At 42.1% G+C, this 21,810-nt stretch overlaps 1 protein-coding gene across 1 annotated transcript in view; it reads right to left on the bottom strand.

The window, feature by feature from the left end:
• Positions 1–2,100: 2,100 nt before the first annotated feature.
• MYO7B (myosin VIIB) overlaps positions 2,101–21,810 on the bottom strand; it is a 545,169-nt gene continuing 525,459 nt past the window's right edge. The window contains exons 47-48 of the mRNA XM_082249873.1: positions 5,237–5,356; positions 2,101–2,863 (exon numbers count right to left, since the gene is read on the bottom strand). Coding sequence (XP_082105999.1) covers positions 2,786–2,863; positions 5,237–5,356 — 198 coding nt within the window. The 3' untranslated portion in view covers positions 2,101–2,785. The remainder of the gene's footprint in view (positions 2,864–5,236; positions 5,357–21,810) is intronic.

Raw genomic sequence — 21,810 nt, 5'->3', positions numbered from 1 at the left:
CAGGAAAAGCAGTGAGGAGGTGCTTTCTCAAAGCTGAATGATGGTAAAGTGCTAAGTGTGCATGGTGACACTGCATCCAGTGGATGGAGTCCCTCAGTGTTAACCCCTTCCAGGGTAAAATCAACAGAAAGCTGGAAAGTTAAATGTGCTCAACAATACAAATAAAAAGATAGCTCCCAGTGCTGAGCCATATGAGCCTACAAAGTGAGTCTTTAGTGATCGGGTCAATGGCTCAGGACTGGGAATGTGCTCTGCAGCTACTTTGTTACAAGACAGGGGCTGGAAAGCACCCACCCAGTGCCCAAAGGGGATATCCAGGCTAGCCCCAATAAATCCATTTCAGTGGCCTCAGGTATTGCTGAGGAAAGGCTGATCCTGATAGCTACTGTGCAGAGACCACCTCACACAACAATGTAGCAAGGAATCTTGATTGAAGAAAGATTAAAAAAACAAAAAGGTAGCAAATAAATATTTAGACTTTTACCAGCAGAGGTGACGAAAAGATGTCCAATCTCCTAGGACACTAGCAAAAAAGGTTTGCTGCTAGCAGGAGCAGTATTCTGGGCTGGCCAACAGATCTTTTTTTTGTTTGCCAGTGTCCAATCCTTCTGAAGGCTGCAGTATAATATAACAGCTAATGACTCCATGTATCCCTCAATGAACAAAAAAGGAGGCTGTGTTTTTTTTTCTTTTTAGTTTTGGATACAGTAGGAAATGGACAAACCAGTTATCAATGGGACAACTATCCCCACTGAAGATTTTCCACTCCTATTTCTGTGACAAATGTTGGATTTCCCATTACTTTCTGTCTCAATGACAATGGTCACCAAGACAAACAGAAAGGGGAGGGGGGGGTTATCCCCAACAGGATGGCAATAAAAATATGTATAGATACGATCCCCGATAGGATGGCAATAACATTTTTTATAGATACCAACTTGTAAATTGTGTAAACAGGTACACTTCAATATAACATTCACCAATCTGACAAAAGTGTAGTATTATGATTTTTAAGGTATTAGTAATTAGTAATAAATTAGGAAGGACACTGGCACCTTGATTTCCTCATTTAAATCTAAAGCCTACATTTTTCGTAACAGGTGAAAAACACATATTTTTACATATTGCACAAGATAACACACTTCCTATAGTAGTTTATAAGCTATGGGAAGTCTACTCAGAGTTCTCTGACCAGTGTGAAGTACCCAACCTGAGGTCCTATGCCATAATATAGTCATGGAACTCCTTGCTGATGTTTAATAGCCTTTTGACCTACTGTAGTGTGTGCAGTGACCTTCAGTATATAAATTGAATAACAGAGAACCGACTAATGATTACACATGTATATTTCAAAACTGTTTTATTGTTACCTTAGCCACATAAACAATTCCTATTACTTGTCATATACTGTGAAGTCTTATGCTTGTTGCATAGGTTGTTTCTGATAAAGGCACCAGCATATAAGGCCTCCAAACTCACAGCAAAATGGTTTCTGGCAAAAGGTGCCAAGTCACAGGAGGTGTCCTGAAGGTGGCTTAATAGCTGTACTGTGTGGGGATGGTAATTGCAGTGATATATGCAAATCAGTATCATTATTATTTGGAAGGGCAGATACTTTGTGCTTTCCTGGCAATTACTTACCAGCTGAAAACGTACTTGTAAGCTTTATGTGAGCTTCAATTAATTAAAGGTCCTGTAGACTACTAGGTGACAGCTGTTAAAGTATTTGTGCCACATGTTGCATTATATAGCCAGAACATAAGGGTTTTTTGCTACAAGGGAGAGAGGTTTTATGAATCATCTGGCAGTTTGATGCAGAGAATTGGTGGATGACTTACATACATTATAATTCTAGAAGTGCTTAACATGTATCTATGATCAAAATTTGAATTCATATATAAATTTAAACATTGCATTTCAATTATTTCTAGCCTACTCCTTATAATTTGAATGATATTAAAGTTTGTAAACTATGTGAAGATCCCAACACATTTACTTCCATGATTTCTTACATGTATTCAGTTTGCCCTGTAATTAGGCACTGTTGTGTCTCAGAATTCACTGAGTCTGCCTTCTGAAGAACAGAACAGAACCGCTCCAGAAGGCAGAATCAGTACAGGAATCACAGCTTGCAGAGAGCAAGATACCATTGGATATGTAGTGCTTAGAAATTAAAATAAAAAGCAGAAGAGTATAGTGTGCAGGGAATACAGGAAGTTGTGGAAAGAGATGACCTGCAGACAGGCAGTGGTTGCAGCATCAAAGGAGATTTTTCAAGTAAGATTATATTGGATTGTCAAAAATACATATTGACTGTATTGCTAATAGAATGCTGATGTTATAAAGCGAATGCTGTGACCACAGAACATTTAAGGATTTAAATTGTTTGTGATAATTACTGGCTCTGGCACTGATGTGGCACAGGGATGCTCTGTAGAAAGTCTAGACAATGCACATCTGCTTTGCTGGAGCCTGACAATTATTTGTCAATGAACAGATATTTCTTGTGGTAATCAGTGTAAAATTAAAGACATTACAAACATCTCCCAGATGGCTTGTCACAAAATAGATTTCTCTCTTCATTTAACTGAATACAACACTAGGCACTAATGTTTATCAGTACAGATAAGAAAGATGCTGGTGCCAGCTGGTGATTTAAGGATAGACTGGTTTCTGTAGTCATCATTCCGACGGCCATGTTTTGTTTTGAACTCAGCATCAGGCACGGATTGGCTACAATTCATTTTTCAGTTTGAGTATATTTAGAGGTCTCAGAACAGCTGCACTAAGGATCCTTTGCATTTTGCTGCTTTAACAGAAAGTAGTTGATGTACGATGTCAACAGATCATCCATCTTATAGCCCTGCAAGATAATAATTAGCATATTAATAACAAGTAAAAATAGAAAGATTCTCTTTCAGAAGGAGTGATAATTTCTTGTCAACACTCTTCAGAACAATGACACACTACACAGTTTAATGAAATACCAAAAACAAGGAATTTTAAAGGGCAGTAGTGTAGAGTACAGAAATATCAAGGAACCTTTGTGTAATACAAAATTATATGGTGTATTGCAGAATACATAAAAATCAAACAGCAAAAGAGTATGTATACAATGCAAAATGGATTAAAAAATCCAGGCGGTTTAAATGTAAAAGTGACTAACGTTCATGTCTACTATCTTTGGACTGGTTGTTACCAGCAACTGCACCGTAGCTGGTTATTCATTATTTGCTATATATTTAAATCTACATATATACATACATATAATTTTTGATACTAATATGCCCCTTATATTTTTCTGTTATCCTTAGAGGGATTTGTAGTAACTGGGATAAATTTATTTATCCAGTTGTCAGCTAAACTCCTAAATAGATACTCACCTCTACCATCCTCCATTTGGATTACTGGCAAGATATCTGCATATACCACTATAGGTATGAATACAATTAATATTTTCTGCCTTGTTTTATAAACTTTGCAATTAGATAAATGTAACTCTAGTTTATTCTACATGCCCCAACGGATCACTGTGACCTTTGCCTCTAGTTTATTGAGGGTCTGTGCTTCAGTTGCCCCTTGTGGAAGGCTCTCTGTGGCCCTCCATGAGACACCTTTGGAGAGACTGTTGGAGACGGTTAGGTGCAGCTATGATGGTCACTTCATTGTTGTTTTTAACTACTTTCAAATCAAGGTCTGTATTAGTCTTGAGCTGTAGATGATATCATATTTAAAAAATGTTCTGCTGCACATGTGTTTTGTATTTGAAGCTAATGGCAATGCTTTTACTTTGTAGATGCAACTTTGTACTATGTTCATTGAGCCCTGATGAAGAAACATACATTTTATTTCGAAACGCGTTGGGTCTTCCGCTGTCCTTTTTGTGGATAGTAAACATGAATGTTGGTCACTTATGTATTTGAACCGCCTGGATATTTAATCAATTTTGTATTGTATATATACTCTTTGCTGTTTTTGATTTTTTGTATTCTGCAATAAACCATATAATTTGATCTTACACAAACCTTCCTTGATATTTCTGTACTCTACACTACTGCCCTTCAAAATCCTATTCAGAGGGAACTTTCTTGTTCTTGTTGTTCATATTAAGGGATGCAGGCATTCTCTTAGCTACTCCACCCATTGGCCCGATACATTCAAGATTCAGTTTAATGGAATAAGCAGAAATTACGCAAGATAGGTATAGAGCGTAGAAAGGGTTGGCGTTAAACAAAGATAAAGATATTATCAAATAAGAAAACAGAACTAACAGCAACAAAACACAGCAACATTATCAAACCAAAATTTATTAAACTGGAGTTAGTGAGACCTGAAAAACAATATATCTAAAACAAAATCATCAGATGCTTATAAGCGCATGAAGTGTATGTAAACAATAAAAATGAACTTCTTAAATTTGCATCCTTTTGCATCCATTAAATATACAATTGAAGGTGTTTTGGTAGAACTGTTCTCGATGTGCAAAAAAAAAAAAAAAAAAGCTGTTGATCTTGCAAGAAGTCTTGACTATGGACTACAAAATACCACCCCCTATGTTAAGGAGAAGAGGAGAGATGGAGTTTTTCCATTGTCCTCTTCTAGATTGATAGTGCAGTATGGTGAGTAAGTATTGTCCCCCTAGGACAGCAAGTATGTTACTGGCAGGATCTCTGGACTAAATAAAGGAAATAAAAAAACATTGCAGTTACCACATCAAAAGTTTGGTCAGCTGCAGTATATTAACGATTTTTTTCTTGTGTTTCAATACACCTAAAATAAAGATGACCTGATGGTCTACTCTGAGGATTCTCTTCTTTTGTCCTAAGTCAAAATCATTGGCATTCCATTGCACAGATCTCTACAGACAGATATGGCAATGGCAATCTCATACTAGTGCCACATAAGTCACTTGAATTGATTACTGGATACTGAACTCTATACAAGAAGAGTTCCACTATCCATACACCAGTACATACCTGTGCTGGATTTAGTGTACAATACAGAGACAAGTAGAACTGCCAATAGATGGCCTGCTCACAATGCCAAATCTCTGGTTGCTTACACAAACAAATTCAAAGTGGTGAGACCTGTGACTGTGAGCCTAGTAGATTTGGTATATGATGCTGATCTACACCTGCCAGGACTGTTTATTCAGTCCTATCACACTTTTTCACAGTGGAAAGGTCTACAACCTTTGTATTGGTTATAATGTTACAGAGACAGGATGTATACATACCAATGAAGTCTCACACAGAATCTTGTTGTCTCGCACAAGGCTTCCAGTTGTCATCTGGAAGTATGTATTGCCACTGTTCCAGCGAGAAATCTTGTTCAAAGGGTGATTGACCAGCAACTCCTGGTTGACAAGACAAAGATATTAAATACCAATATGGCAATAAACGGAGCATATATCTCACTAGGCATTAGGGATGTTAACATAACACTTTTAGTTCACCCTTGTAGTTTGAAAGCAAGCTGTTGAAGCGCTATGTCATATGGGGGAGATTTACTAAAAGGAGTGCACACACAGAGTCTGGTGCAGCTGGGCATAGTAACCAATTTGCCTCTAGGTTTTATTGTCAAAGCTTAATTGAACAAGTTGAAGTTTGAAGCTGATTGGTTTCTATGCAGAGCTGTGCCTGATTCTGTGTGTACCAGTTTTAGTAAATCTCCTCCAATGCTGACAAGTCAATAGGCATTAAAATGTCATATTCTGGCAGAAAATTAGATCTAAGCCTTTAGTATTCTGTTCTTTGTGAATATGTTGTATTATCTAAGATACAGTTTGAGCCTACTTTATTGTGCCTTATGTTGACTATGCATGATATGCAAGAATGCAATATGCAAAAATGTCTTTGTTTATAAGAGGGCAGGATGTATACAGAACATGAACACATACAGTAAAAACATTTGATAATATGGGACCAGGTCACTAAAATTCAAGTTTACGCTGCCAGCAAGGATAAGTTGTTTGGACTAATCAATCAAAAAGATTGTGGTCTGCTACAGGCTTCAACACTTCTCCCATCCTCCAGCATCAGGAGCAGGCTACTCACAATCGTGAATGGCTTCACATTCAGCACACTACTCCTCTGAAAAATAGGGGGAAAATAGCCGCTCACCATAAATCAAAGGTTAGGTTTATTGAAACAAACCAATGCCCAGACAAGTCCACCTGCTGCAAGCAACCTAATGCATTTCACACCCCCAACAGGAGCTTAATCATAGAGGGAAATTAGCCCAGTGAGACAATCCTCATATCAAGATCAGAAACACACCTGCATTTACGAGCTTGCCTCAATGAGCTGGGTGGATGATTCTCATGGTTAAGGACTCATGCACACAGGGCATTAGAAAAAAATGAGCTGCAAAGCACCTACCAACGCCAGGAAAAAGCAGCTGTAAAAACTTGATTTTAGTAGCTTTTTCCATTGCCGTTAATGCCCGTTTAGCCGCATTAGCTTTTAGCAGCGTTTTTCTGCATCTATTCAAAATCAATGGTCGCCTACGAGCCGTCTTTGATACTACTTTAAGCCTATTGATTTGAATGAAAGTCGCATCCAAGTCGGATCATTATGATCATCATGATCCGACTTGTGCTCTGAGGATCTTGAAGGGGAACCTCATGTCAAAAGACCCCCCCCAAAGACCATACCAGACCCTTATCCGAGCATGCACCTCGGCAGGTCAGGAAAGGGGAGGGGACAAATTAGCGGCACCCACCCCTCCTGGACTATACCAGGCCACATGTCCTCAACATGGAGGGGGTGCTTTGGGGCTGGGGGGACCCTGCGCCCTCCACCCCAAAGCACCTTGTCCCCATGTTGATGGGGACAAGGGCCCCTTTTCCAACAACCCTGGGTGGTGATTGTGGGGGTCTGCAGGCATGGGGTTTATTGGAATCTGGATGCCCCCTGTAACAAGGGGGGGCGGGATCTGGAGCTTTAGAGGGACCCCACTCTGTTTTTTCTTTGGCGTGGGGTTTCCCCTCAAAATCCATATCAGACTCAAGGGTCTGGTATGGTCTTTGGGGGGGACCCCACGCTGTTTTTTTTTTTTTTACATTTTGGCGTGGGTTTCCCTTTTAAGATCCATACCAGACTCAAAGGGCCTGGTATGGAAATTGTGGGGGACCCACATGCCATTTTATTTCCATTTTTGGCATTGGAGTTCCCCTTCGAGATCCTCAGAGCACAAGTCGCACCACAAGTCGGATTATCATGATCCGACTTCCATTCAAATCAATGGGCTCCAATGGTATAGACTATACAATGGTATAGTCTATACCATTGATTTTGACATGGAAAACGAAAACGTCTGAGTTGGCTTAACGCTGTATGCGGCATTAAGCAGCATCAGGCGTTTTTACAGCTGTAACGCCGATCCTCAGAACACGCTGGCCCTGTGTTTTTTTTTGCAGTTTGAAAACGCCTATGCCACTTTCAGCTTCAAAACGTCTGTGTGTGCATGAGGCCATAAAATAACATTGAGGGGCGTTTTAAGGTTGCAAAAAAAAATGTCTGACGCTCCTAAAAGCAGCTGTAAAAATGCCATGTGTGCATGAGGCCTTGTGCATGAGGCCTAATTTCCCACTATTCACAGTAGCCAATCTCAAGCGCTAACATAACAGCATGAAGTTAGTACTCTGTGTTCAACCTCTCTTAGCCGTGGTGAATATAACCACTTGCCGACCGCCTTCAGTACATATACTGCGGCGGTCAGCCCCGTGCAGGCAAAGCGATGTATCGCTACGTCGCTCGTTCCCGTCACTCTGGGGCACGCTCCAGCGCGCCCCCGGCCCCGCTTATGACCTGATTGGGTTCAGAACCGATCAGTCATCAGGTCCAGGCCAATGATTTTTGGCCTGGACCTGTTGATCGGTCCGGACCAATCAGATTCTGTTCTGTGCCTGTGAAATGTAAACACAGGCACAGAAAAGACCTGCTCTCCCCTCCCATGATCCTTTTTGGATTCATCGAGAGGAGAGAGCAGATCTAAACTGTCTATGTATGGAAAAGGAGGAGACAACACAGAGGATCCTTCCAGCCCACGGGGAGTACCCCCAAATGTGTTAGCTTTACAGATCCTGAATCTGAGTCTATGGACTACACTACAGCTAACATGGATTCGGATTCATCTCCATCGGGGTCAACTACTAGAGGTGAATTGGTGGGCTCAGCTACAACCACCACTCCAAAAAACGGGGTAGGCAAACGCAGACCCCGCAGGAGGGACAGGAACAGAAAAGCAAAAGGACACGGAGGGGCCGCAAGAGATACGGAGGAAGAAAAACGCTATCCATCCCGCAGGCCAACACGCAAGTTTTGAATATTAATAATTTTTCTAATGTTTTAAATCTGTCTAGCAGCACTCTCTCTGTCAGCGAAATGTCTTTATTGTCTAAAGGGTTAAACTTTTGCCCTCAAAGACATCTTAACCTTTTTGAAACAATTCTTGATGTTAATAAACTTGTTAGGAATCTAACAATTAGAAAACATTTTTTTGCTATTGATGATGAACAAGGTAACCAGATCTCTGATTGCACGAGGAGGATTCACTCTCCTTTAGGGAACTTTGTGCAATCCGAGATCTGAAAAATTTATAGTGTGAAGGGGCCATAGACACTTCTAACTCTCAGCTCTCAGATACGTTCCACTAAATATCAAGTCAGACTTTTATCCTGTTAACTCTCGTAGCCCTGAAATGATTGGGTTCCAACGAGCCGTGGAACGTGATCTGACAGCCCTATCCACCAGAGCCATTAATGGTTGCACACAATGGTCAGATAATTTAACAAAGGAAGAGAGATCAGCATGGGAGAATTTGCAGCGTGATGATACAATTATCATCCGCAATTCAGACAAGGGGGGTCTAATAGTGGTCATGAACACCGACATATATGTGAGTGAGGCTATTCGCCAATTAATGGATATTCATACCTATCTACCACTCAAAGATAACCCCACAAAGCATTATAAATCTATTCTGACCAGCATCATTAACAGGGGAGTGAAAATAGGTGTATTTAATGAAAAGGAATCCATAAAAATGATCCCTGAAAATCCTGTCATTCCCACATTTTACCATCTACCTAAAACCCATAAGGGGTTAGACCCCCTGTATAGCCATCCTATAATCTCAGGAATCAGTTCCCTTAATGAAAGACTAGGACAGTGGTTAGACAGGCAGTTACAGTCATTATGTATAAAAGGTGTGTACAGTAAAGTGTCTAAGCATCTGACTTCAACTATATCAACAGACTAGCAGCGCTGTAAAAGTCCATAGAAAATGAACTAAAATAAATAAAATAAATAACTATGTGCAGGAAGAAATAAGAGTTCATGCATAAAGTCCCAATGTTAGCCAAAGGATGAAAGTCCAAAGACTGTGAATCCGCATAGACTTGTCACCAAACCAAAAGCGCAGGAGACTTCCACCTCACCACAGTGTAACCCTTAAGGTTGGGGACTCACCAGATACAAAAGATAAATGCGCCAAAGCAACTGGTATATAAGATCTCCCGACCGCCTCCAACAGCAGGGTAATTTCAACCGGATGAGGACAAAATAGATGACTCCCAGCCAGAGGTCTTCTCAGTGTAGTACTCACAATGCATGTAAATCAATGGAGTGACATAGCGTGATACTGCAAAACACTTTATTTCCCCACACACGAAAAATCCCTCACATATTGCACTTACAAACAGATCAGCATAACAGCGTAAAATGAATGGGAAAACCTGCGTCCTGTCGCCGTAGCCCGTCGTAGTGGCCCGCTGCTCGGTACCAGCCTCGAGCCTCCGGGTATGGCCAGGACTTTCATCCTTTGGCTAACATTGGGACTTTATGCATGAACTCTTATTTCTTCCTGCACATAGTTATTTATTTTATTTATTTTAGTTCATTTTGTATGGACTTTTACAGCGCTGCTAGTGTGTTGATATAGTTGAAGCCAGATGCTTAGACACTTTACTGTACACACCTTTTATACATTGTGTTATTTTATAGCAGCTGCTTAGTGGGTAAGGCTGGCCATACACTATACAATTTTCTTGTTCAACTTTCCTTTAGATTTACCAAAACCATGTAATATAGGGTCAAACCTAAACACTTTCAATTTGTATGCAGTCAGGCAGGTCCTTGCACTACATAGTTTAAGGTAAATCTAAAGGAAATTGAATAAGAAAATTGTATAGTGTATGGCCAGCCTTAGACAGTATATAGGCTGTGCGCCGGGTGAGCAAGGTTTTATACGGTTCCGGGCTTCCTTTCACTTGCTCCCTTTTGTTTAGTTACAGTCATTAGTCCAGCAATTACCTGGTTATCTTAAAGACACCAACTACTTATTAAAAATGGTAGAAAACTTTGTATGGAATATTGACCATGCATGGATTACATGCGATGTGGTCAATCTATATTAATCTATTCCACACAATCTGGCTGTCATAGCGGTGTCATTTTTTTCTAGATTCACTAACATCTCTACCAGTTGAGCAAAAAGATTACATTTTGGAAGTCCTTGAATACCTTTTGTCACACAATTATTTCTCTATCGCTCATTGACAGACGTAGTCTTCTTGATTCTCAAGAGCTGGGTTATGTTGTCTCCGCAGGAGTAGGACTAGGCAGAATGACAAAACGTTCTGGCTCCACCCTAGGGGGCAGTCCCTGAGGGTATATCCTCCCTCTCTCTGCTACAGGGAATCAGTTTTTTTCTGTCTAGTCAGGAGTAAGGACCTAAGTTCCTTGCTGGGATCTTTTGGTCCTGGCAAGACTTTTTTTCTTTAAGAAAAAGACATTTTTTAGGTAGTTTTTTCCAGTGTTTTTTTCCTGTGAGATCTTCAAGCAAAAATGCCGGACTGGGCGACACTTGTGGTCACCCCAGCCGGCCTACGAGCGCGTGCAGACCAGGCATTGTGCTTGGTCGGCCGCGACATATTCAAGTAAGTATGCGGGGCCGGGCGACGGGCTGGATGTGAGATCCAGTGGTCACCCCGGTTTCTGCCTAAAAGCGCGTGCAGACCAGTGCGCTGAGTCGGCCGCGACGGAGTCCCAGTAAAGGGACTGACTTTGCGAGTTAAAAGCTCGCTTGGACGCCAGGACCAGAGAGTCGAGGCGTCCACAAACCCCCACCTCGGTGGAGAGGGTATTATGAAGAGAGGGTGCCTGTCGGTTCGGTATGGTGAGTAAAACGTTCCCTTTTTTCCTCATTTATGAGGCAGTATATATTATGGGCCCCTCCATATATGGTCAGTATATATCTGACACTTACAAGTCCCCCTTGTAATACAGCATGTGTTTGTGGGAAGTGGACTTGGTTCAAGAGCTAACACTCTACCCAGCAGACTGTAACATTACAGCAAACATAGGAGGTATAATCCTACCTTATGTGCAGTGTATCTCTGTAGATCCATATGTCACCTCTCAGCAGAGTGCAGGTGGATGTGCTGGGAAGACGATATCGGCGGTCCGCCGCCATTTTGCCGTAGACCGAATGCATGTATGTCCTCAGGTCACGCCGGCCGCCATGTTTTTGGAGTCTTATGTCTCTTCTATGGGGGCGGCCATGTTTTGTGAGCCCAGCTTCCTCGTGGAGGGCTGGGAACGCCGGAAGGCGTACACAGGGGGCGGAGCCACGCCTTCTGCCCGGGAAAAAGCAAACAGCTCCTTCCAGTCTGTGTAAGACAGACGCTGGCTGCAGTTTGTTGGTAACTGCACTGCATCGGTTGGTGAGCCTTGGGGGTCCCTCTCTCTCTCTCTGGGATCGAGAAGCAGGTACTCTGAGGGGCGCTATTGCGCTAGGGGGAGACACACAAAAAAAAAAAAGTTTTTTGTTTATTGCTGGCAAAAGTGTCCTGTATTAACATGGACCCTGCCACTCATGTATCTCCTCCGGATCCCCTCGAGGGGTCTGCGGGATCCTCCAGCACCCCATTGACAATTGAATCTTTGTCAGCCATTATGGAAACTTTTGTGTCCCGGGTGGAAGTGGCTTGTCAGGGACAGGGCGCAAGAAAGCGACCCCCGCCTAACCCCTTATTATCTGAAACCTCGGATTCAGACTCTGAGCCTATTTCTGCAGTTGCAGGTACTTCATCTGGTATTGGTGTCTCGGGTCCTGTCTCTTCAGACAGTGAGGAGGATGTTTCGGCATCTGCCATAGCCCGAGAGGAAGCGTTGGTAAACGCACTCATTGTATCTGTTCAAGAGACTTTAAGGTTACAGGGTATTCCATCAGAAATAGCTGAAACTGAGATCCCTTTTGGGACTAAAAAGCGCATCAAAGTGGCAAAGGTTTTTCCATTGCCCAAATGTTTTGGCAATCCAATCGATGAAGAATGGCGTCTGCCAAAACGCACTTTTAATATTTCCAAACGCATTGACAGGCGTTATCCGTTTGAGGAAACCCTTATTAAGAAATGGACAGAACCACCTGTGGTGGATTCACCAATTGCTAGATTGAATAAAGCCACGGTTATTCCTTTAGAAGACGCTCCGTCTTTTAAAGATCCAGTGGATCGCAAGATAGAAGCTATGTCTCGCACCATGTTTTCCTTGATTGGATCAGCTTTCAGGCCAATAATTGCTATTGGTCTGGTTTCGCAGGCTGTAACTGAATGGACCAAGTGGTTACGCCGGGACTTAGAAGAAGTCCCTCAGGCGGTATCAGATCTGTTGGAACAAATGATACAGGGGTTACAGTTTGTATGTGATGCGGCGTTAGACGCCACTCCATTAATGGCGCGAGGTGCTGAAGATTTATCATCGCACATGGAAGTCCTACATTGCATGGTGTGAACCTTTGGGGTTCCGTCCTCGGTCTTATTCGATTAGTCGAATATTGGCTTTTCTGCAACAAGGGGTTGAGCAGAAACTGGCCTTGAGTACTATCAAGGGTCAGGTCTCAGCATTAGCCATCTTCTTTCAGAAGCCTTTGGCTACTCATTCCTTGGTGCGGAATTTCATCCAGGGGGTGCGACATCTGGCTCCGCCAGTGCACGCGCCGTTACCCCCCTGGGATCTTAATTTAGTGTTGTCGGTTCTTCAGAAACCTCCCTTTGAAGATATTAGGGAGATTCCTCTACCCACGTTGTCCCAGAAGGTGGCCTTCTTGGTGGCTATTACTTCTGCACGCAGGGTGTCAGAACTGGCCGCATTATCTTGTCGTTCACCATATCTGGTGGTTCATAGAGATAAGGTGGTTCTTCGTCCGAATCCATCCTTCCTACCAAAGTAGTTTCAGAATTTCATCTGAATGAAGAAATTGTATTACCTTCCCTGTGTCCTAAGCCCAGTCATCCTCGGGAATTTGCTTTGCACTCCTTGGATGTGGTCCGGGCGATCAGGGTATACTTGAAAACGACAGACTCGTTTCGCAAGACGGATTCACTTTTTGTGATCCCAGATGGACCCAAAAAGGACCCAAAAAGGGGTTGCCTGCATCTGCCGCGACCATTTCCAGATGGATCAGACAGACGGTAGTACAGGCTTATTCTATTAAGGGTCGGGAGCCCCCGTTCCCTGTTAAGGAGCACTCCACTCGGGCACTTAGTGCGTCATGGGCCTTTCGCCATCAGGCGTCAGTGGTCCAGGTGTGCAAGGCGGCTACCTGGTCGTCGGTGCATACCTTCTCTAAACATTATAAAGTTGATGTAATGGCATCGTCTGATGCCTCATTTGGCCGCAATGTTTTGCAGGCCGCAATTTGAGGAGACCAGTGGTCTACCTCGAGGGTTTTTTCCGTTGGAAATTTTTTCTTTAGTCTCATTCTTTGTTTATAATGAGCCTTTAAAACTTCTAGTTTGGCACCGGTTGGGCCTACTAGATTGGATTTGATTTTGTCAATCCCACCCCTCATTTGTGGCACTGCTTCTGGATGTCCCAGCTCTTGAGAATCAAGAAGACTACGTCTGTCAATGAGCGATAGAGAAAAATGGATTTTTGTAAGAACTTACCGTAAAATCCTTTTCTCTTAAGCTCATTGACAGACGTAGTACCCGCCCCTCTATCATTGAGTTGGGTTGGGTTAATTTCTCTGTACTGCTTTAAACAGAACTGATTCCCTGTAGCAGAGAGAGGGAGGATATACCCTCAGGGACTGCCCCCTAGGGTGGAGCCAGAACGTTTTGTCATTCTGCCTAGTCCTACTCCTGCGGAGACAACATAACCCAGCTCTTGAGAATCAAGAAGACTACGTCTGTCAATGAGCTTAAGAGAAAAGGATTTTACGGTAAGTTCTTACAAAAATCCATTTTTTTGCTTTGATGGGGTTTTTTACCTCCAAAGGTGCGGGGCTGCGATGGGGGCCAAATTTTCGCCCTCACTCGCCAACCTATATATGGGCTGGTGGGAGAGGCCCCGCATCTTTGGGGGTGAGAACCCCTTCAGACCCTTTATTAAATTTTACTTTCGATTTATAGATGACCTCCTGTTTATCATGGAGGATGGAGTTGAAAGGTTAAATTCATACAATAAAAACTTAAAATTTACAGGAGAAGCCAACGCTAGAGAAATACACTGTTTGGATGTGTTGTTAAAAGGTATTGATGGACAAATCATAACTACACTATACAGAAAACCCCTGTCAGGTAATTCACTCCTGTCAGCATAATCTGGACACCCCAAACACACGATAAAAGGCATTCCGGTTGGACAATTTATACGTGTTAGACGGATATGCAAAAATGATGCCGACTTTGACAGAGAAGCTTCCTCCCTTTTTCATAGGTTTTTAGACAGAGGCTACCCAAAGTACATGATCAATAGGGCTTGGAATATAGCCAAAAACAAAAAAAGATCGGATCTTATAGGGTTAAAAAGACCACACAGCAGGAGCATGCACCAAACCAAACTTACCTTTTCTACCCCATACAGTTCTGAATTTAGAGAAATTAGGGACATTATTAATCGATACCTCCCTATGTTAAGTGCCAATGAAACATGTGCAAAATTACTTAAGGGAGGCATTAATGTAGTCCCAAGATGTGCCCCCACCCTTGGCCAATCACTCTCCCCGAGTTTTTTTCGTAGAAATACTCTAAAAACTCCTACTTTGCTTCATTTTAAAGGTAACTACAGATGTGGCAGTACTGGATGCCCATGTTGTAGCCACATACTCATGGGAGACCAATTTGTCTCCACATGTACAGGCAAAAGATAGAATATAAGTGAATTCTTCAACTGTAATACCAACTATATCATATACTTGTTAACATTTAAAATCTGCCATGTACAATATGTGGGTAGAACGATCAGGAGACTACAAGATCGCTTCAATGAACATCTATATAGTGTTAATAAAAATTCAAAAACCAATGTAGCCAAACAATTTAACTTGTGCCACAATGGAGACACTACAGCTATGAACATACAAGTTATTGAAAAAATTAAAACACCACCACGGGGGGGGGGGGGGGGGGGGTTGGTTGGGGGGGTGATATATTTTGGCTTCTATGCAAGAGAGAGGTCTTTTGGATCTTCCACTTGCGAACTAGGTTGCCACAAGGCATGAACTTTGAATGGGATGTAACCCATTTTTATGAATAGGTGCCTTTTTATATCTTCAAACATCAGCTATATGTGTGCATATCTAAAAGATAATGATCCATAGCGACCTACATCTAGGAAGTCAGTGTTTTTTATATTTCTATGTACAATAAACTGATGATTCATCATTATAATCGCTTTTGTTCATACATCGGGAGATGTCGGCGATCATTGACATGATTTACTTAGATCATGATTCATTTAGATCTGCACACATACGGCACAATGGGTCGGGCCAAAACATAATTTCCTTACTTGTAGACACCACATCCATCAGGTCTTGTGCAAACACATATCTTTATGATATTATATATAATTTCTGGCCCTATTCGCAGACTGGGTATGTGTGTTCTGTATGCTATGTAGAAAATGGTGGTTTATATGGATATTTAAAATATTGAGGGTATTTTCTCCTGCACATAAAATGGATTTAAACCATTTATGATTGAAATCCTCCATATCCATTGTCCGTCCAATGTAACACATTGGAGCACTCATCTCCAGGGTTGTTACAATTCCCATGCAATTTGTTAATATCGTTGATATGATACAACAATAAATATATACAATATGATCTATTTCACACATTGCTTGGGATTGGACGTTGACATCGGGTAACAAATCCAGATACGCAATTGTCTCTAAACTTGTTGCATTTCCACATTCAATTATAATAGAAATTGTCCATATATATTGCTGCATGTTTTTTCACAATTGGGGGTTAGGATCTCTGGATCTTTTGATTGACTATTTGATCCTTTGTTCCTCGGGATCCTTTGAGTTCTGGCTAGATCTCGATGTCCATCCCCAGGAGTTCATAGCATGACGTGGCCAACACTACAGAGTTTATATTATATTACATATACAGAGTTTATATTATATTACATATACTTTACATTCTACTTATATAATGAGCTTAGATGTTTGGCCACATCCTGCATAATATTAAATGCACTTTGCGCAGTTATTTATCTCCCATATCTATGTCCCTCCATGCGCGGATTCTCCGCAGTTGGATCTTACCATTTATGGATCCCCTGTCTTGTTCGATATCTAGTGTTGTAGTCTGGTGTATTTAGCTTTGTTCCTCGGATCCTTTAAACTCTGACTAGATCTCGATGTCCGTCCCTAAGAGTTTACAGCATGATATGGCCAACACTGCAGAGTTTATACTACATTACATATACTTTACATTCTATTTATATAATGAGCTTAGATGTTTAGCCATTATCCTGCATAATATTAAATACACTTTGCATAGTTATTCATCTCCCAGATCTATATCCCTCCATATATCCTTCCATATAAGGATTCTTTACAATTAGATCTTACCATGTATGGATCCCCTATCTTGTTCGGTATCTAGTGTTGTAATCTGATGTATTTAACTTTGATCTCCTCGAAAATTATATATCTCTTTCCGGTCACCCCGATATGATTGTAATTGTTTTTATGGGTGACCGGTTGATGCATATATACACAGGATCATATGTGCTTATTTTGTCTTAAAAACCATATTGTCCGAAGTATAATTGTTTTTATTGTACATATATCGTTTGATCTGTGTATGGTATGCGATCGATTCTCTTCTGACCCATACAACTAATATGCACGAATAGATTTATATATTTGACATTTTTTAAAATTGAAAATCCAATAATAAACTATATCATAGTTTTATATTCACATAATTGGATTGTACAGATATTAATATATATATATTCACTATTCCTTGCATTTTTATTGCGCTTTTATTCTCATCTTATAATTGACACATATTATTAAACAATGGCAATTTTATTCACATCCTCAATCACAACACATTTAATTTTTATACATAGTTTATATATATTCAGACTTTATCAGATTTTTTGCATTCACATATATTTTTTCATACAAACTTGTGTCACAGTATTCACATTTAGATTTTTCACTTGTTTTACATAGATGTTTTATGGGTCCACTTGTGTCCTTGGTAATTAGGAAAATGGTTTATCCCTTATTTGTATCACCTGTTTTTTAATTGATGATTGGATTTTTGTGTGCGTATATATTGAGATGTTATATCCATTTTTCTTTGTAATGATTAAGCACACGGTCAGTGTGTGAAACGCGTCAAAACAAAGTACTGATTAAGCACACAGTCAGTGTGTGAAACGCGTCTGCCTTGTCACGATTGTCATATTTGGATGTCCAGTCAATAAATCTGGATTTTGACTCAACCTGGAGTGCTGCCAATTCCTTTTCCTTTATCAAGTTTTCACGGAGGGCATGCACCGGTGTGAGTCATCAGGCAATCACACCACCTCGAGCAGTGAGTTCTTGTCTTTTAAACTGTGAGTACTGCACCAAGTACAGCCACAGACTTAGATAGGCACACTTAACCCCCACACCCCCTGTCACAACATACACTGTATACAGTATATAGCATTTTCCTATATACCCTTATAAGTGTGACTTGTGACCAGGTTTAGCGCTTGCGACCATTCCTTTTAAACTTAGAATACTCGTCAGCCTCCCCATAAAGATTTAACCCCCCTGATCACCCCCAGTTAACCCCTTCCCCCCCTGTCAATTTGCACACTAATACACACGTAATATAGTGTTTTACTGTATTTTGCATTAGTGTGATTGTGACTTGAGTTAGCGCTAGCGAGTTAGTTTCTGTCCCAAGGAGGTTTAGGGTCCACGCCACCCCCCCAATAAAGATTTAACCCCCTGATCCCCCCTACACCCCCTGTCACAACACACACTGTATACAGTATATAGCATTTTCCTATATACCCGTATAAGTGTGACTTGTGACAAGGTTTAGCGCTTGCGGCCATTCCTTTTATACTTAGGATACCCGCCACCCCCCCAATAAAGATTCAACCCCCTGATCACCCCCTGTCACATTACACACTAATACACACATAATATAGTGTTTTACTGTATTTTGCATTAGTCTGATTGTGACTTGAGTTAGCGCTAGTGAGTAAGTTTCTGTCCCAAGGAGGTTTAGGGTCCCCGCCACCCCCAATAAATATTTAACCCCCTGATCACCCCCATTTAGCCCCTACACCCCCTGTCACAACACACATTGCAAACAGTATATAGAAGTTTCCTATATACCTGTATCAGTGTGACTTGTGACCAGGTTTAGCGCTTGCGGCCGTTCCTTTTAGGTTTAGGGTCTCCGCCACCCCCCCAATAAAGTTTTAACCCCCTGATCACCCCCAGTTAACCCCTTCCCACCTGTCACATTGCACACTATACACACGTAATATAGTGGTTTACTGTAGTTTTGTATTAGTTTGATTGTGACTTGAGTTAGCGCTTGAAAATTATTTTCTGTCCCAAGTAGGTTTACCGCAGATACCTGGCGCATAGTTAGAAATAACCCCTTGATTACCACACACACACACACACTTCCATTACTAGTATAGTGTTTAAACAGATCAATATCTGATCTGATCAGAACTATACTAGCGTCCCCATAGTTTAGGGTTCCCAAAACGCGATCAGCACTGATTCCTGCCAGCACCTGCGTTTAACCCCTCCGCCCAGACCACCCCATCCCACCCCACCCAGGCAAGTGTAGTAATCAATAGATTACTGTCACTTACAAAAAACACAACACACAAAGCCGCTGTGTTAGCAGAGTCAGGTCTGATCCCTGCTAGCATTAGCAGTTTTTTTTGGTAGCAGTTGAAATAGTCCTTGACAACCCAGTGCTTTTTTTTACCTGTGAGTCACACTACTGTACCGGTAAATTTAGTTACTAAAATGGCCAAACGTTGGTACTGTAGTGCAGAGGCTTACAGTATACTGACCATGTCAGATGAGAGTGATGGGGAAGCCTCACTGGCAGAATCAGGGTCAGTATACAAACCTGAAGTGAGCAGCGGCTCTCTGACAGATAGCTCAGACGACGGATGGGTCCCTGTTAGAATCAGGTGTACCCGACCCCATTCTGGAGTTGCTGAAATGCAGGAATCGCAGGGTGCTTGTATGAGCTGAGTGTCGGTACTAGTGCCGCTCATCCTTCTGGTGGCCTGGCAAGCGCCACGGCCTAGTACACCCTGGACCCAGTACAACCAGCACTGCAGTAACACTTGGCGAGTCCTATAAGTGCAGTTGAAGCTGGTGCAGTGGCTAGCAGGAATAGTGGCCCACTGCCACTGCATATTCGAAGACAGGCCCGTAGAGCCCATAGTGCCCTCCCTGATGCGCTGGCATATTCCAATTGGCAACCCACTGATACTACAGCGCCAGTACTTCCCCCATTCACTGCCCAACCTGAAATCCACGTGGAAACAGTTAATTTTACTCCCCTGTATTTTTATGAGCTGTTCTTCACAGAAGATCTTTTCAGATCTATTGTGGATCAATTAAATTTATATGCACGTCATTTCATCGCCGCCAACCCAAATTTGCCACTTGCTACACTTGCTAGACCATCCGGCTGAAAACCTTTAATGGTTAACGATTTTAAAATCTTTCTGGGCCTTTCCCTGAACATGGGCATAACCAAAAAGAGTGAATTGCGGCTATATTGGTCCACTAGCCCAATTCACCATATGTGCGTGGACTCTGCCTCCATGTCCAGGGCGAGATACGAGCAAATTCTGTGATTTATGCATTTCAACGACAATGAAATCTGTCGTCCTCGGGGAGACCCTGAATATTATCGGCTCCACAAAATTCGGCCCCTCATAGACCACTTCAATCAGCGGTTTGCAGCCTTGTTTACCCCCGAACAAGTTGTCTGCATTGACGAGTCCCTGATTAAGTTTACTGGCCGCCTTGCTATGAAACAGTACCTCCCCAGCAAGCGTGCCAGATACGGGGTCAAGCTGTATAAGCTCTGTGACAGGGCCACAGGCTATACAGTTAGTTTCCGGGTCTATGAGGGAAACGATAGCCGTGTGGAGCCCCCCAACTGCCCAGACTACATAGGGAGCAGCGGCAAGATAGTTTGGGACTTGGTGTCACCCTTATCTGAAGAGGGGTACCAATTGTACGTGGACAATTTTTACACAAGCGTGCCACTATTTAGTCACCTGCTCGAATTACAAATTGGCGCATGTGGCACCGTGCGACCCAATCGCCGGGGCTTCCCCCAACGGCTTGTAAATTCCCGTATTAGTCGGGGGGAAGAGAGCCTGCTTGAAAACGGACAAATTGCTTGCAGTGAAGTGGAGGGATACACGGAATGTTTTCGTTCTGTCCTCCCTTCACGCAGACACAACGGTCCAAATTACTACGGCAACTGGCGTTATGGAGAAACCCCTCTGTGTCCACGAATAAAACCTTAATATGGGAGGGGTGGACGTTAACGACTAGCTTTTGGCGTCATATTTAGTTGCCCGTATAGCCAGACGCTGGTACAAAAAAGTGTCTGTTTATTTATTCCAATTGGCTATGCTGAATGCCTTTGTCCTATACAGGGCGTCAGGATGAACCGGATCCTTCCTAGAATTCCAGGAAGCGATCATCAATGCCAACCTGTACCCAGGAGGTGTTCCTGTCCAACTTCCCCTTCCAGATGCAGTGAGCCAGCTGCTTGAGAGGCATTTTTTTATATGTCCTCCCGAATACCCCTACCCAAAGACGCCCCCAAAGAAGATGTTGTGTCTGTAGCAAGCATGGATTTAGGCGTGACACCCGCTATTATTGTCCCAAATGTCCTGACCAACCTGGTCTCTGCATCGGGGAATGTTTTGAGCGCTACCACACACAAGTAGAGCATTAGTGTAGGGTACAGCACGACATAGTGTAGAGCACACAAACACAGGGTCTCAAAAGATATTCGATGGCTATCGACATTTTGAGAGACCCAAGCTTGAAAATTGCAGTTCACAAAAAAAAGTGTTAAAAAAAAATACAAAAAAAATATAAAATAAAAAAAGCCAAAAACAGTTGTCATGTCAGTTATTTTTATGTTCTTCTACTCTTCCTACTGTACTTTTACTGTACTTTGTTTTTCATTCTTTTCTTAACCTGTTTCTCTTGCAGGTACCCATCGGCTGCCACACTGATTTTTTATATTCTGACACAAACAGCGTTTGCGCTCAGCATATATGGATACCTCTGATGGCAGCAGCTGTGGTAGGTTGTTTTCACCACTGCAGTTAAAATACATATAGGAAGACGTGGAATATTGTCATGTGTACCCACCATTAAATCAGTGGGTTTGGTTGTTGGGCGGTTAATGGTGTGTAATACTACACAATATTCCTGTGGTGATTTCTGTTAGGTTCTCTTATTTTTTGGCCGCTAG

This window comes from Pelophylax lessonae (genome assembly GCF_965119305.1).
Source record: "Pelophylax lessonae genome assembly, chromosome: 3".
Lineage (NCBI taxonomy): Eukaryota > Metazoa > Chordata > Amphibia > Anura > Ranidae > Pelophylax > Pelophylax lessonae.
The sequence above is the reverse complement of the archived record's forward strand: the minus strand, read 5'-3'. Positions and strand labels throughout refer to the sequence as shown.